General features: G+C 40.5%; 1 protein-coding gene across 1 annotated transcript in view; it reads left to right on the plus strand.

Moving 5' to 3' along the window:
• Positions 1-18,528, plus strand: part of LOC105710183 (inactive tyrosine-protein kinase transmembrane receptor ROR1) — a 359,068-nt gene that overhangs the window by 229,171 nt on the left and 111,369 nt on the right. Inside the window, exon 2 of the mRNA XM_064372437.1 lies at positions 4,758-4,829. Coding sequence (XP_064228507.1) covers positions 4,758-4,829 — 72 coding nt within the window. The remainder of the gene's footprint in view (positions 1-4,757; positions 4,830-18,528) is intronic.

Here is an 18,528-nt window from a genome sequence, read left to right on the forward strand (position 1 = left end):
ATTGTATGGCATAATGTTTTAAAAAAAATCATTTAAAACATTGGAACATTTTCTACAGTACCTGTAAACACAACAATATATGAAATAGATAAAAGTAGAGTTGTTCCTTTTGAAGGAGGGTCTAGAGCCTTGTACTCTTGTCCTCGAGAACCCCAAATCCTCTTATGTTCCTCTGTAAATAGCTCCAAAACATCCTGTAGACTCAAAGAATATAATTTGATAAATAAGTCCTGGGCCTTGAGGGCCCACTCAGGTATAACATTATAGGACTCAGTGAGTGGTCAAGAAAGGCACAGGGGTAGCCACTTGCTTCTCTTGCACTCAGGCTTTGAAGCTACTGGGCTGGCTGCTAGTCTTGTGAGTATGTGTGTGCCTGTGTAACCTCACGCATCACTGAATCAGGGATACAGGATGTGGCATGGCTGGGAGCTTCTTGGAAGGGCTTCCACATCCTGTGAACGTTGGGTCTCTACCTGCCAACTGCTGAGATGAACCAGTAATCCTTTCAGAGAGCACAGGCTTTTATCAATGAGGAGGATTCAAGGCTTATTTTTCCCTTCCTTCCAAATAACACTCCCACTGTTGAGGCTTAAATACCAAAACCTTATGGTTTGCAGAATCAGTGCCAAAAAGTCAATCCTCTGAGAAACTGCAAAGATAATAGCTCCTATTGATCAAATCGGGAGGAGAATAGCTTTTGAGGTTTGCCCTCCTAAAAGAGGTCGAGAAAGATAAGGGCTGGAGTTTTCTAAAACAAGCTTGGTTTGCTCAAACTGGATAAAACCATATAAAAACACTTATGTTCTTAGAGAACTGGTGACCGATTCAGGAAAACCTCACAAAATGAAAAGATTGGCTTGGATTAGTGAGGCATGTGAAATGCAGTGTCTTTCTAAGAGCATGGTAAATGTGACTTAGTAGCTAACCAAGTACATCCATGTAGAGGATGGCCAATATCTACCTTACCTGACAAAGGAGAGGTTTGAAAGCCCTTGAGTCTCTCTATGCTGGATACTGTAAAGGAGCCTTTTGGTTCATTATTTAATTTAATCATTACCTCAGTCCTTTGAGATGGCTTTTATTGTCCCCAATTTATAGGTAAGAAAATAGAGTTAAATGATGTTCAGTAACTTTCTCATCATCACAAAATTGATAAGTGGCAGACAGTAGTATTAAAATTTAGGTGTGTATTTCCTTTCAATATTTTACTGTCTTCTAAATGGCACATACACATTTGCTATTACCATAATGCTTTTGGTAAAGAGAGGCTACTAGGCTAGTGGTAAATATATGTGGAAATATCTCATGCTTTTGCCAATGGTGAGGCGAATAGGAATCCATCAGTGAAGATCCTACAGGTTCAAAACTGGTGGCCATGTCTCTCTCCGAAGCCACTGGTGGTCATGGAATTGATGGAGTTCAAGCTGAGAGTGCTTGATTTTTCTCACTTAAACTTCACTTTTCCTTTCAGTGAAGAAGAAAAAAAAAGATTATTAAACATTACTTTGTGAGGGGAGATTATTCATATTCAACTTTCCACATAAAATAATCAGCCTTTATTTTTAAAAAATAGAGCCTTGGAAGATAATATTTTTCAGGGAAGTTATTCATATTTTAAAGTATTTTATCTGTTTTTATTATCATTTTATCTGAGAAGCTGAACACATGATTATCTAAAGGAATGGATCTTGAGGATGAGAACAAAATTCCTTAGAATCAGCACAATCACTTAATGAGCTTGCGAAACGAAATTATCTTCGCCAAAGCCCAAGAACTGAGTGGTAATTAGTGTCCAGGGACACGTGGGGAACAATTTCACTGTTAGTGGTGCCAAGAATCTATTCATTTGTCATCGGTCCCAAATTATATTCAATCAGCAATTCAACTCGGCTTGGAAAAACCAAGAGACCTATAGCTAACTATCTATAAAATTAACACTGTAAAATGAAACCTATATTTCTGGCAATTTCACTGTGAGCAGCAGTAAGATGAAGCTATGAAAATATTGCATGTAAATGCTGTCAAGGTCTGTCTTAATTCCACCGCTTTCCAACCTGTGCTCCTTTGCCTGAAAAGCCCCCTTGGCTACTGAGCTTCTATTCCCAAGCTCCCTGAAGTCTGGGTGTTGGAGTGTTTGATGAGCCTTTTTCATAGGCGAACCACAGTAGTCTATAATACTTCAAACAAGGGCTGTCATTATTGAAAGAGGCAAAGTGGGTGGCAGCAGCATGGGGCCTAGAGTGGAGTTGGGGTTGGAGTCATCTGTGGAGGGCCCTGAAATATACACAATTAGCTCTTCCTGGGGAAATCACCTGCATGAAATACCTATTCCCCAAACAACAGGTTGATAACAGAAGCACTGCTTTCCACTAAGCATTTCCCCTACTTGGATAAAATTTTCTTTTTGTTTTCATATTTTATAATTAAGATCCCTGCCATACTGCCTGTCTGACTCCTGGTCCCCTTAAAAGAGTCTGTGCTATTTTTGGCTCAGGATGTTGGAGGAAATCAGGGCCATTGCAGGTGGGGAGGGTATGCGTGGTTCATCTACTTCCTTCCCACCTGCTTCTAGGACCAGGAAAGAGGTAAGCCAAGGAGGTCTGCAAAAACCAAACAATCCTTTTGTCTCTGCTGTGGCAGGGAGATAAACTAGAAGTATACCTTTGCAAGGTCTCAGTGGGTCAACATCCTGTTCTTGTTCAAGCTCAGTCAGTGATGATAACGTGGTCATTTAGCAGACAGTCACCATCAGTAAATATGGAAATACAGAAAATGTGCTTCTCTCTGTGAAAAGGTGAGGCCAGAGGTAAGGTGAAAAAAAAAAGTCAGGTTTCACAGGGTTGAATACTGGTCATCATGGGCTGCCAGAAGGTGTGGCATGCTAGAGTCAGACAGACCTGGGTTTGAATTGCAGTTCTTCCACTTATTAAAGTTCATCCTGCATTCCATCTCAGACCCATTTTTAGTGGCTACCTAGAGCACTGTGCTTAAAGGACTCTACGACAGATCCCAGGCCTAACAGGCAAATAGAGATGTAATGATTAAAGATGCAGCACTGGATTGAGGTGGGAGGGATTGACAATTTGTATGCCTTATGTCTAATGACCCTGAGTCCTCCAACATCCTATCCAGCCCTAATATTCTCTAATGTTCTCCCTCTGTGTGTGTAGACATAACCTAAGGGGAGGTCAGTGTAACCCCATTACAATATATTAATAGCATGGCTTAAATTTTCAAAAAATAAAAACAACAACAAACATTATTTGTATATTACAGTCCATTACTAAGGAGTTTTGACAGCCCATAAGTACTTCTAACAGTCTGTAAGTACTTCATAGTGTATTATGTCCTTTAGATTATTGATTTGTATGTTTGCTTTAATTTATGATGGCTTTGAAAATTATCTTTTGAGTTTAGTTACCACAAATGACTCTCTCTATTCAAATACTTAGCTTTCGGTTGTCTTGACCTAAAGTTCCAATGTAGAGAAACTAATTTCTCTATTCATAGAAATGCTACCAATTCCAAACACAACTAATGAAATTAGTTACAATAGCAACATTGTTCTTCAATAGGAAGGCTATTAAATGTATTCATCTAAGACAGGTCTTTCAACAAGAAAAGGAGTTTATGTTTGGTAATATGTGGTCATTGCTGCAGATTTGTTTTCTTGTTAAGGTAGTATTTTGGGGGTGAAGTGTATTTTGCTCTTGTTTTTTTTTTTTAATTTCCATTTCTATTTTAGATTCAGAGGATACATGTGCAGGCTTGTTACAAGGGTATATTGCACGATGCTGAGGTGTGGGCTTCTGTTTATCCCATCATCCAAATAGTGAACATAGTACCCAATAGGTAGTTTTTTAACCCTTGCCCCCCTCCCTCTATCCTTTTATCATCCCAGTGCCTATTGCTCCTATCTTTATATCTATGGTACCCAAGATTTTGCTCCCACTTATAAGCGAGAACACTTGGTATCTGGTTTTCTGCTTCTGTGTTAATTCACTTCGCCTAATGGCTTCCATCTTTATCCATGTTGCTACAAAGAACATGATGTCATTATTTTTATGACTGCATAGTATTCCATGGTGTGTATGTACCACATTCTCTTCATCCAGTCACCTGTTGATGGGCACCCAGGTTGATTCCATGTCTTGGCTGTTATGAATAGTGCTGTGATGAACATACGAGTGCAGGTGTCTTTCTGGTAGAATATTTTCTTTTGGTTATATACTTTGTAATGTGATTGCTGGGTTAAACAGTAGTTCTATTTTTAGCGCTTTGAGAAATCTCCAAACTGCTTTCCACAGTGGTGGAACCAATTTACATTCCCCCAACAATGTATTAGCATTCCCTTCTCTCTGCATCCTTGCCAGCATACTATTTTTTGACTTTTTAATAATAGCCATTATGACTAATGTGAGATGATATCTCATTGTAGTTCTGATTTGCATTTCTCTGATGGTAAGTGATGTTGAGAAGGTTAATGTAATGTTTTACGTTTTAATTTTCAAGCCAGTGTTTTGAAGTAAAAATCTTCAAATCTGGCCCATAGATTGTTCGTTTGGATGGCCTCTAAAATGCAGGTGCCTTTACTGGCATCCAGAGTCGCCATTCCAATCTAATAATCAATGGGATTGCCGTGGTCTCTCTCCAAAGGCAGGCCCTTTGGAAATCTCCTGTAATGCTTCTAACAGCCCATAAGTTACTATATTTAATATTGCCCTTGTCTTTCTCCCTTCCCTTCTTTTTCTTTTCAGAAACAGAGCTGTCAGTCACTGCTGAGTTAGTGCCTACCTCATCATGGAACATTTCAAGTGAACTCGACAAAGGTACACAGTGGGGGCACAAAGGGGAGGTGAGGAGGGAGGCGTGAAACTCTGTTTTTAATCCTGGCATGACCTTCTTTGAAATCAACTGTTTTTCAGATCACTGAAAGGAGGTGGGGGCCAAAATAAATCCCCAGCTTACTTTGTCATCATTTAACATTTAATTACTTGGGATTCTATTATTTCTGGATAATTTCTTCCCCCCTTGTTCCTTTCTCTTCTTCCTCTAAAATGTTCCACATGGTAAAAATGCTTCAAGATGTGAAATAGGGTCGTTTCTGACCTTCCTGACACTACATCTAGTGTATCTTATTTAGGGGATTTGATTCAGCCTGAGCCAGGATTGATCAGAGCTGTTTGCTCGGTGACCTTTCACAATGAGCATTTGATGTGCTTGCAGAGTTCAGGACTGAGTATCTGGAATGTTTGTAATTGCCTGTGCATACAGATGGCAGCTTCCTGTGTGCAGGTGGGGAACAGGTTTCTGCTAGGAGATTGTTGTTTAGCATTAATTAAGCCCCACCATATGCTAAGCATTGGCTATTTTATAGAGACCCTGTGTCCTGGAGTCGTACATCAGGACACATCCAAAGCCCCTGCCGTCTGGCTGAATCTACCTTTCCAACCTTAGTTATCTTTATTCCCCATTATGCATCTCCAGCCAAATTTTGATTTCTTCTTATATGTCCTGTGCTTTTCCGATTCTCTGCTTTCGTCTTTTCACCTGGATTGCTTTCCTTCTTTGCCAATACCCATTTTCTCCTTTTTGCAGGGTAACAAATTTCCTCTCCTTCAAGAGGAAGGATAAATTTTACATTATCCACAGTCTTGTCTAATCTCTCCAGCAAGAAGTGGCCTTTCCCTCTTTGAAACTCCCATAGCTCCTTTCTCTGTTCTTCTTTCACATTTTCTATATTATATTATGGTGATTTATATACCTGTCTATCTCACCCTTGAGCCTAGAAATTCCTTGCAGGTAGAGTTTCTATTTTGCTTTTTTTTGGGGGGGAGGGTATCTCCATCACAAAATCTAGCACAAACTCTTATTCGTAAGAAATCCTCAATAAATATGTGTGGAATAATGCGTCACATCTTACCTAGTGAGCAGCCATAGCCATACATATGTTGCAAATACATTCAGCAAACTTACTGAGTTGCTACTTTAGTTCAGGCATGATTCAAGGTTCTGAGATTATAGTGGTAAAAGGAGTTCAAAAGTCATTGTCATAAATGGTCTTTTGTGATTAGCTCTCTATTGTCCACTGATATGGTTTGGCTGTGTTCCGACCCACATCTCATCTTGAGTTGTATTCCCATAATTCCCACATGTGTGGAAGGGACCAGGTGGAGATAACTGACTCATAGGGGTCGTTTTCCCCATCCTGTTCTCATGATAATGAGTTAGTTCTCATGAGATGTGATGGTTTCATAAGGGGCTTCACCCTTCGCTGGACTGGGCACTCATTCTCTCCCCTGCTGCCCTATGAAGAGGTACCTTCTGCCATGATTTGTAAGTTTTCTGTGTCCTCCCCAGCTATGTAGAACTGTGAGTCAGTTAAACCTCTTTCCTTTATAAATTACTGTCTTGGGAAGTTCTTTATAGCAGCATAAGAACAGCTAATACATCCACTAATACATTCACTGGAAGTTGTATTTCCTCTCTTAGAAGAGATAACTTTATTTTATAAAACAGCAATAGGTGAAGTTATTTTGCTGGTTATACTTTACTAGGCACTTTAGGATGGTGAAGTGGAATTTCATTCCACCTCCCTAGGATGGTGGAATGAAATGAGATGTCTTTTCACCTTAAATCAAAGAACATTTAGAATAATTTTTTCTATTGCCAATTTGATCTGGACATTCTTTTTCTATTAGGTATGAAATTAGGCACTACCTGTTATTCCTCTCTACCTCCAGCACCAAACACAATGCCTAGAAAGCAGTACATTTTCAACAAATATTTATAGAATATATTTAATGGAAAAGAAGAAATAAAGGACCCTAAACATTAACTTACTACCTGCTCTGTGCCAGGGACTGCGCTGGGTGCTTTTATGTGAACTTATTCTGCAAGTTCCTTATGGTGCCAAAAGAAGAATTTTATCATTGCACATTGCATGTTAGTGATCAGATGCCAGTTATGGCAAAAGAAAGGCATCAATGCATGCTAAGAAAGGCAGCAGAGCCAGCAGTCTAGAACCCCACCTGCCAGACTTGGAATTTCTACCAGACCAGCACTGTAATTAGTAGTGGTTGCCCATCAAGAAGGAAGTAGTGTCTATAGTATGAACCTGCTGGCCAAAGGGAAGGATAAAGTTAAGCCCAAACTCCTTTGTTTGTTCAACACAGCCTTCCAGAGAGCATGGATGGCTTTCTGGAGGTATGAGGATGCTTGGCATTATCTTTCTCTAGAAGGTAATTAGTGTATATTCTTTAATTTCCAATTTGAATGAGAAAGAAAGAACATTCATTGGTCAAAAACTTATTGATTGCTACTCTGGTCTGGGAACTCTGTGGAAATTAGGATATAAATATAAACCAGACAAAGGCCCCTGTCCTCCATGAACTCAGAGACTACTTGGAAAGACTGATAGTTAAATGCATAATCAAAGCCTCTGTCAATTTGATAGACTGAGCTTTCAAGAGATACTTCTTCCAATCACAGAGAGATACTAGTGAAATATACAATGAAAAAAAATAATCCATTGCCGGGCTGGTACACAAAGAGGTGAAATCCCTAGGCTCCAGAAATTAAGAACAAGTTCAATACTAGAGCAATGATCAGTGAGGAGGAATTAAGTAAAAGATCCCATGAAAATCTGAAAACTATGTGTACTTCCTAGGGCCTGGAGTTTCGGTATCCCATGGTGATAAGAGTTGGAGCCACAGGAAACCAACTCCCTGCATTAGGGTATAAGTGGAGAATGACTGGCCTAACTATGAAATAAGGAAAATTCTGCTGAGGATGTGATATGGAAATCTGTCAGGCACCCTGGGCCATTGGGATCACCCATGAGAAATCAAAACCTCAGCCTGTACTACATGTGGGAATGGGGTTGGGGTTCTCAAGTATTGCACAAGCCACAAACCAAGAAGATAACATAAAAGCGTGGCTTGGAATTGATTAAACTGGGAGACACTGACAACAGCAAACCTAAAACCAGCTTTTAAAAATGTCTCAACATCCTCATACATGAGGGTCTTCCACCAAAAACAAAATTTTAAAAATCAAAACCACAAAACAACAATGGCAAACTCTTGCTGATGTTGGACTTATTTTAAAAAATCATAATGCCTGCAAGAGAGGGGAAGAAAGCCACCATTAGCAAGCGTCAGCGGACAGAACACGTGGAAAAGTTCATACCTTAGAAACTGAAGACAGTGGACCAATTTGAGAGAGTATATGTGTTTAAAACATTTCATGGTGAAAAAGAATGTAGAAACCATGGGGCAAGTGCAAGATAAATGGCAAAAAAGGCATATTTCAAAAGAACTAAATGGACATTCTATAATTGAAGAATAGAGCTATGGATACAAGAAATTTATCAAATGGGCTTAAAGTGATACACTCAGATGAAGAAAAATAGTGATCTTGGAGATAGCTGTGAGATAATATGGTGGTTTAGAAAATGGACTTGAGCCAAGGTGACCGACTAGGTTTGAATCCTGACTCCACTACCTGTTTCCTGTGACTTTTGGCAAGCCACTCAACCTATCTATGCTTTGGTCTTCTCATTTGTAAGATGAGCTAATAAAAGCACCTACTGCACAGGGCTGTTGTGAAAATTTACCTGACTAATAAATCTGATAAACTCTTTGGAGAGTAAGAAGTGATATCTGTTTGGGGTTAATATGGTTATTACTTTGGGTTTGATATTAAAATATCATGGGTACTTTGACAGTTTAGTAAGGCAGGCGTATTTTAGAGTTGGGGCAGGTATCTTAGAATCTGATAGATCATCCCATTCTGGCCTTTCACACTTGAATGTTCATTCATATAAGTGACATACTTCTTAGCTTGGCAACACAAGGTTCTTAGCTTGGCAGCACAAAATATCTTACTAACAATTTTTACCCCTACTGACTCATCTTACTTTATCTTCAGTTCCCATACTTAATATTCCATTTATTTAAATAACCTGCCTCCAATTCCCTAAACATACCATTCTCTTTCCAGCCTCTATGCCTTTGTTCATGCAGCTTTCTCTGACTTCACTTGGCTAACTTCATTTGGCTAACTCTTTGTTCTTCACTTAGCTAACTCCTCTTTTACTTAAACACACCTTAAACATTCCCTCCCTCTCTATTTCTCCACAGTGCCCCTAATGTATGTGCTTCTGAATAACACAGGCAGTATTCTTTCATTGGTGGACCTCCTGGAGAAAGAGATAGATGATTAACAAATCCTTCCATCAATCCCTTTGACCATGCCATCAACAGTGCCCCAAATTATGGGGTATCCTATTAGCCCATGTCTATTCTATCTTGTTCAGAATCCTTACCTCCCTATATTGAAATTATCTACTTCATGCCTGCCTCTTTAAAGTCAGGGTTTGCCTTATCTATTGCCTAATACAGTGCAGTAAGTAACATGTAGTAGGAAACGTGGCATTAAATTATTTGAGTTCAAATCCCACTTACGGTGTGTAAATGCCTATCAGGTGTGAGGCACTTGCTAAGCAGGTTGCATGCAGCATCTGAATTCACACCACCCTTTGCAATAGAACAGATAGGCAACTGAGGCTCATTTGGGCTAAAGGATTTGAGGGGAAGTGCCAGGATTCCCACCAAGGCCTCAGGGCCAGGTCCAAGGACCGTGTCCATTGTGACAGTCAAGTTCATTCATATCCCCTCCTCTTGTGGGGCAAGTGCCCTCACATGGAGAAGCAGTAAAATACAATCCATCTCTTGGTGGGCTTTAATGCCTTCCTCTTCACCCAGCTGCTGTGATCCACTCGTCAGTCCCACTGCAGCTCCCCAGCCACACTCAAGTCCCAGTGTTCTGTTAAACGAGCCCAGTCACTGGCATTAACCAGTTACCTGTCTATCCTTTCCAACAGGAAATGAAATTTAAAAGAGACAAGGCCACCCTGGAAGAGCTGCTGAAAGCTACTATTGATGGCTCATGGGGGTAATTTCTGAAACAACCAAATAGTACCTAAAATAAATGGATCTACAGGGGCTCAACTTCAGCTTCCCCATGAGAGTGCTGGGGGAGCGGTGGTGTGATGAGGGCCTCTTTCCCCTTCTACCATACTCAGTCACAAGAGGTCTCAGAGGTTCTCTATAGAAAGCCAAATGTTTCTTTTGGAGAAGGGACTGGAAATTGCTCCCATAGGCAGCAGAAAGGGAGGGAACCTACTACTTTAAAAAAATACTGAGGCTTGTTTCCAACTGCAAATAGTTCCCTGTGCTGACAGACTATATTTGGGGTTTTTTGTCCTGGTTTGCCTTTTTAAATGGCTTTCTTTACCAGGTTGGAGCTTTAGTAGGGAAGTGTGCAGTGTGGTTCTTATAAACATGGGCTCTAAAGTTACTATGACTCTGAGCTTCCTTTTGCTTACCCGTGGGTGGAGGTATATGTATCTATTACTGTATTAGTCCATTTTCATGCTGCAGATAAAGACATACCAGAGACTGGGAAGAAAAAGAGGTTGATGGACTTGCATTTCCACATGAATGGAGAGGCCTCGCAATCATGGCAGAAGGCAAGCAGGAACAAGTCCAGTCTCATACGGATGGTGGCAGGCAAAGAGAGAGCTTGTGTAGGGAAACTCCCATTTTTAAAACCATCGGATCTCTTGAGACTCATTCACTATTACAAGAACAGTACAAGCAAGACCTGCCCCCATAATTCAGTCACCTCCCACCAGGTTCCTCCCATGACACTAGGAATGGTGGGAGACACACTCGAGATGAGATTTGGGTGGGTACACAGGCAAACCATATCGATTACCTAAGGTGGTTTTCCTAGCCAACTAGCATGTCTGTGGGTTTCATGCCCATGTTGTGATAGAATATCTGCTTGCATGGTCACAACAGACAGATACATCCTAGACTCGGCCCCCTAGCCTGCCTCTTCCCTCAAAGCTTCACCATCAAGGCCTGTGACCAGGTTCTCTAGCTCAGGAGTGGTTGCTCCCTCTTGTTCCTACTCTGTTACTTGATTCGTCTTTGGCACATCATCTATGTAAATAGTATTGACTGGCCTATTGCTTAGAGCTTGATGCTTAGCTAGTCATAATGGAGTCGCTGAGTCATTTTGTTGTGCTTTTCATTGTATATATTTGGAGCTCTGGGTTGAAGGTGGTAATGTATGGATAGACTGGATCTTGCTTTGGGTCTTGGCACGTGGCAAGCTGATAGACAGTACTCCTAGGACTGGGGTGTCTGAGAGCTTATCCATCCTTGTGTTCCATCTTCAAAACTGGTAACTGGTTGGGGTCTTAAGCAACATCTTTCTAATATTGATAGCATCATTTTCTTCAAAGGCTGTCACCTTGCCATTATCAACTACTAAAACACTTAAAGCCTCTCTAACCTCGTATGGAAAATAGAGGAAGTGATATGGACTTGAAAGGGCTGGTGTATGAATTAAATAAAGTACAAATCCCCATCACAGTCTCTAGCATACATAGGTGCTCACTGTGGGTAGTCCTCTTGACTGCCCCCTTCCCTCCAACTACCTTCTCATTCCCAAGGGGAGGACAGTATGATTTGAAAAAATAGCTCTTAACAAGGAACCTAGGTTCTAGTTCTAGCTCAGCTCCATCACCAGGTCAATGACCTAGTTAAGCTCTGGGCCTCGGGGTTTTCACCTGTTAAAAGGGAGGCATCAATCCTTGTTCTGGCTGCATTACCCATTATGAGACTCCAATGCTGCGTGACACTGTGTAGTAGCCACTACACACTTGTGTCTATTGAGAATGTGAAATGTGAGGAGGAGCATCAGTGTAAAACACACTGGATCTCAAGACCTTAATATAAAAACGAAAATATCTTACTAACAATTTTTACATTGATTACCTGTTGAAATGATATTTTCATATATTGAATTAGTAAAATATATTAAAATTAATTTATAATACCTGATCCTTTTTAATGTGCCTACTAGACAGTTTAAAATTACAAATATCACTTACATTTGTGGCTCACAATATATTTCTATGAGATAACCCTGCCCTCAGGAAACAGTAGCTGAAAACTTAGGTAAATCTAACCTGTGTTTCCTCCTTGCAGCATAAAGAAATCCTCCTACATATAAAGATTTTTTGTGTAAGGGATTATCATTACTGATTATAGTCTGATCACTGTTACAACTAAATTGTAAGTTGACCACTAATGTGGTTAGGGAAAGGCAGTATCTGCAGTAATTTCCCACCTGTGTATTTTTCAGTGGAGAAAAATACTGTGGGTTAAAAGCCCAAAAACACATAGGGATTTTTTTTTTCTTTTGTGACAAGATCTTATTCTGTTGCCCAGGCTGGATTGCAGTGATGTGATCACAAGTCACTGCAGCCTCCATCTCTCAGTCTCAAGCAATCCTCCCACTTCAGCCTCCCAAGTCACTGGGACCACAGGTGCACCTCGCCATGCTCAGCTAATTTTTGTATTTTTTGTAGAGATGGGGTCTCACCATGTTTCCCAGGCTTGTCGTCTCGAACTCCTAGGGTCAAGCGATCTGCCCCCTCGGCCTCCCAAAGTGCTGGGATTACAGGCATGAGCCATCGTACCCAGCCAGGAACACCTTCCTGATAGGAGGGGAGGGATTCAGATATATGTGGGGAGCTTCTTGCCTACTGTATATTTCCTGTATCCCTTGCTGGCAACCAGTTCTTATTCCCTTTGCTTGTACCCAGCATAAAAGCATGAGACATGGAAATCAGTTCCCCTTCAGCCAAGCAGCTCTCTCTCTGACCTGTGTTAATCCTCTTTACTTGACAAGTCTATTCATTTTAGGGAAAGGTACCGGCAAGAAATAGAGGAAAAATGACCCTTTATGGTCCATCTTGATTCTTCAAAACCTGCTCAAAGTGGAGAGATTTGCCATCAGCGCCCCTGCCATCCAGCCATCACTGAACCAGAAAAGGTCTTTCTCACCATGCAAGGGTCTTTCCAGCCGGTTATTCCAGCTCTTGGCATCCATTTCCTCCCATCATTCCTCACCTCCCCGTCTGTACTGTCATGGGGCATTCAACCTAGAGGAACAAGGCCCTGAGGGTGCTCTGCAGATGGCTGTGTGAGCCACACAGAACCCCACCTCCATCCTCCCAGCAATTGCTGCCCCAGCCCAAGCAGGTGAGCAACCGAGAAAGCTTGGAAGTGTTTGTGCTTTCATTTTTTACCATTTAGAATAAGGAGAAAGCTTATCTACCATCTATCTTGGGTCTCAGATTCCTTACTCCCTTGGTACTATTTTCAGTAATTCCTGACTAAGACAAGGCACATTTTTGGACTCATAAATAATAAGGCAGCCACAGAGAAAGAGTGTCTGGATTTTTCCTAGGCTGTCTTTTCCTTGCTTGTGTGTCTTTTAGTTTGCATTTAATCTTGTCTCCTCCTGTTGCACCCACTTCCCAAATGGCTTTAGAATTTAGCCTTAAGGTACTTCCAGAAACCTGTGGACTGGGGTCTTGTTCACAGGGATCCTGGAAATCTTTTCTAGCCCTGGGCCCATGGCTTTGGCTAACCTTATCTAAAGACTTGCTGGGACTTTTAGACTTAAAAGATGTACTTGGCTAAAGGAAGGGCAAGGAGATCATACAAAGTGCTTTTACCATGGGGCTCCTGCCTCAGTTTCTTGCTTCTCCTTCTCCACGCTTACTTGTTATGCTCTAAAATCAAACTGTTCATTGTTCCTCATCCTATTTCAAGCATTTGTGCAAACCTTACTGTTTGCTATGATGAGAACACCCTCCCCCAGCCTTTTATCATTGTTAAAGACCCAACTCAGACTCCACCACTTCCAAGAAGCCTTCCCTGACTCCACCTTCTCCCACTGGTGATCACACCTTGTTCCTCCCCATGCCAGGTGATGCTTGTTTGCATGTATGTTCTTCTTCTCCCCATTCTTCTTTCCTCCTGCAAGAAATATTATTGAAGATCTTCATTGTTTCGAGCAAGGCCCTCGTGGGTCTCTGATTCAAACAGAAGGTGACCAGGAAAAGCAGTATGGAGAGGGCTTTGAGAGAAAAAAGAACAGCATGTCAAGCTGTGAACTTCTTGAGATCAGGTGTCATGTCTTCTTTATGCATCGTTATCTCTCCAACATCTAGTGTAGTTGTTTGAATAAAGAGAGAAATGAATGAGTGGTGAAAATCAGAATGCCAGAGTTGAGAGGTACTTTAGAGTAGCTGTCCTCGAGCTTTGATGGGTGTTTGAATCACTTAGAGAGACCCAGGTTCATTTAATCAACCTAGACCCTATTCTTCTCCATTTTTACCATCTTTCAGGTGACTCTGATGCCCACTAAAGTTTGAGGACCAGTGATAGAGCAGTAATTCTTAACCTCAGCTGTAAATGGTATCACCTGGGGAATTTTGAAAATTACTAATACCTGGATCTGTTCTCCTCGTCCCCTGATTTTTATTTTATTGGTCTGGTGTGTGTGTGCAGCCTGTGATTTGAGAGGTTTAAAAGGTCTTCAGGTGATTCTAGTGTGCAACAAAGTTTGAGAACCACTGCTTTAGAGTTCTTCTAGGCTAATCTGCCCTGTAGCTTGACTCTTTCCAAAATATTCTAACAAGTGATTAATACACGTATAGGTGCTCGGCACTTTGTCAATATCTGTCCTCAATTTTCTGAGGTAATATAGAAAAGACCTCGGCTTGGAGTGAGAAGTCCTTGGTTTATATTTAAGCTCTGTGGCTAAATCTAGATTCTTGAATATTGAGATCTGGTTTTTTCTTCCCCATCTGTAAAATGGGGAGAATACCAGCTTTCCAGGATTGTTATAAGTAAAGAATGTAATGACATATGTGAGACAGCTGAGCACAAGCCCCAGCACTGATGAAATAAATATGGAGAAGGGTAGTGACATTGATGTACTTTTTTCAAATATCTGAATGTGTTGGCATAACTCCATCGCTTTTTCCTTATGGACATCGGGAGTAACACCTCCGTTTCTCATGAAATAATACCAGTTATTAATAGCTACCATCTATTGAGGGCTTTTGATATGCCAAGAACCATTTTAAGCGATTTACATGGATTGTCACATTTAATCCTCATAATAATCCTGAGATATGGTGAAAATTCCCAGATGAAAAACTGAGCCTTAGAGAAAAGTTGTATTTTGAATAGTGACCTCCTGCCCACAAAAGATATGTCCATGTCCTGAATTCTGGAACCTATGAATTTTTCTGTATTTGGAAAAGGGGTGTTTGCACATGTAATTAAATCAAGGATCTTGAGATGAGATCATCTGGTATTATCCCCAGGGGCCTAAATGCCTGCAAGTGTCCTTATAAGACAGAGACTCAGGGAGATTTTAGACAGACCCACAGAGGAGGAAGCACTGTGAAAATGAAAGTAGAGATTCCAGTGATGCAGCCACAAGCTCAAGAATGCCAGGGCAGCAGTCCTCAGAAACTAAGAGACAAAAAATGAATTCCACTCCAGGGCCCCCAGAAAGAGTATGGCCCTGCTGGATCTTGTACTTCTAGCCTCCAGAAATGTGAAAGAATAAATTCCTGTTGTTTTAAGTCACTAAGTTTGTGATAATTTGTTACAGCAACATTAGGAAACTCAGAGAGATTTAAGCAACTTGCCCTAAGTCACAAAGCTGTGAACCCAGAATTCAAACCCATGTTCTTAACCAATATATTATATTGCCTGTAAGCTGAATTGAATTTGTCATCAAATGTCTTGGATTCGTTTATTCAACAAATGTTTATTCAGTGCCTACCATGGACAAGGCCTGTACTGGCTGAAGATACAATAATGAAAAAGACAGAAATATTCTTGCCTTTGTATACTCTACAATTTAGTGGAAGAGCAAAACTTTCAGCAAGTACTTTCACATACACAGAAATACTGAAAGTCATTTAATTCCAGCAGTGATAGATGCTGCAAAGAAGATGAATGAAAAAAATAAGACTTATCCTGGGTTAAGCATCAGATCCATCCGAGGTAGGCCCAGCTAATGGCTGAGGTAGGGGTCAGCTCTTCATTCCCTCTGGCCTGTTTCCTGAGGGTTTGAGGGCCTACAGCTCCACTTCAGCCCTCCTGAGCTTGCGGAAGTTGGTCCACAAACAGGGCAAGTTCATTATTTGCGGATAAAGACCCACAAAAGAAGAAAGGCAGTAAAGAGTTTGGCAGACAGCGAGCTCTGCAACCCTTTGCAGACATTATTGTGAGGCAGTGGAGTGTGTGGAAACTTCTTTTAGACAAACTTGGAAAATCTTGCCTTCCTGTACCAAGCAAGATTTCCTGTAGGGCCATGAGAAGCTCACTAATTATCTCTTTAGTTCCAAGCTATATTACTTCAGAGAAGTTTCTGACAAGGATTCATACTTAAGTATCTCTTTGTCTGGGTTTATTTTGTCAAATGCTTATTTGCTTTAAAAAAAAAATGCCCCGAGTCTTAGCTGGTCTAACAGTTTAGGAAGTTCAAATCCCCACATACCTCAGAGGCAGAGCTCCTAGTTTCTGCCTTGATCGCTGCAAATAACTTATTTTCTGGCCATTTTCAGCAAATGATTCCATTCTGTGTGGGCCCAAAGTCAGGCCTAACCAACTCTGGCCATTGGACCATGGTTGTATAGAATTAAAACTGACCTATAAGAATTTTCTATCCATGACCTTTGGTTGTCTTCTGAACTCAGAAACCTAGATTCTTCCCAAAGATCCTTCCCAGGACTCTAATTTCAACCCCAATGTCCCAAGTAGTTACATTTATTTCTTCATTCAACAGGTATTATTGAGTGCCAGCCATATGGCAGGCACTGTGCTGAGGATACAGAGGTGAAAATACTGAATTCCTCTCTCATGAGCCTCGCTTTCTGGTGGAGTTAGCAAATCCCTGTGTGGGAAGTACTATTATACCTGACACTTCCTGAGCACCATTTAATTTGCCATAAAAACTCTGCAAGGCACATACTGTTATGTCCATTTCATAGACAGGAACACAAGTTCAAAGTAAAATGATTCAGCTCGTAAATGCAGAACCTGAATTCAAATCCAGGTTTTCCCGGCTACCAAGTCCATGTTCTCAATGACTACTTATTTCTAAAATAATAATCTGCGTGTATAGGGAGGAAATAAAGAAGGGGCTTAGAAGGCTTTTCGCTGGTAGGATATCCTTTCTGGAAGGGGATATTCTTGATTACCTTTAGGTGGTTTTTCTTATTTGTACTTTTTCTTTGATTTTTGTATTTCCTTCAATAAATATCCTATACTGTTGTAGTCAGATAAAAAAATAAGTAAAAGACATAAACATTTTAAAACTCATATATACCCCTAAAAATTGAAAACAGGTATCCAAACAAATGCAGGTACACACATATTCATAGCTGTATCACTCACAGTAGCCAAAAGATGGAAGCAGCATAAATGTCCATCCATGGAATGACTGGTAAACCAAGAATGGGACAGACATACGATGGAATATTATTTAGCCATAAAAATGAATGAAGTTCTGATACATGCCATAACATGGATAAATCTCAAAAACATTATGCTGAATGAAAGAAGCCAGACCTAAAAGGTCACATGTATGATTTCATTCATGTGAAATATTCAGAAGAGATAAATGCACAGAGGCAGATATTGGATTTGTTGCCAGGGGCTGGCTAGAGCGGGAAAAGGGAGCAACCACTTTATAGGAACAGACTTCCTTTTGGGCTGCCAGATGTGTTTTCCAATTGGATAGAAGTGGTGATTGTACAACATTGTCAGTGTAGTAAATGCCACTGAATTGTTCAGTTTAAAACAGTTAATTTTATGTTAAGTGAATTTAGCCAAAATAAAACAAAAATAAGAAAATTCTAAATAAACAAAACTGTCACAAAGAAGAGCTTTGGCCTTGCTATTCTGTACTGCCGGGTCTCTGAATGCTACAAAAATAGCTTTAACATTGCAACGCTAACTGTTTTTACTTAGTGCTACAGCCCCAGTTTCGAGTAAGAGCTCTGGCATATCCACTAATAAAGTAACCCTGGGCCATTCACTAACCCTCTCTGGACTACTATGTCCTCAGTTGTCATGCAAGGGTAAAAATGTCCACTGAAGTCATTCCCAGATCCTAATATGATAACGCTGTGCTTTGTAAACTGTAAATTAACTTGAATATGTGTTTCTTTATTTTTATGTCAAGAAACAGTAGGTGATCTGAAATTATCTCTGTTTACCAAGCATCTGTGTTAAAAGAACTGTGAGCATAAGGAGTAAGATCTTGGTAAAGGGTCTATTTAGAGGCCATACTTGCTGTTGATGTTGATATTGCTGTTTTTTGTTTGTGGGTGTTTTGGTTTTGTTTTTACTTTATAATAAAGTTATTCATGTAAAAAGGAATGTTTGGGGCTAGAAGAAATGTTGGGGTAATGGAAAACTCTAACAGTGAGACCATACATTGAAGACAAGAGCTCAGGGAAAGCCTTTCTGCTGGTGACAGGCATTTTTCTGCAAAGAATTCCCAATAGGAATAAAATATTGCTGATGATAGTCGAGTCAGACTTTTGTCCTGGAGCGCAGGCAAATCATA

Source organism: Aotus nancymaae, unplaced genomic scaffold (genome assembly GCF_030222135.1).
Source record: "Aotus nancymaae isolate 86718 unplaced genomic scaffold, 86718_ANA_hifiasm-v0.15.2.pri h1tg000007l, whole genome shotgun sequence".
Lineage (NCBI taxonomy): Eukaryota > Metazoa > Chordata > Mammalia > Primates > Aotidae > Aotus > Aotus nancymaae.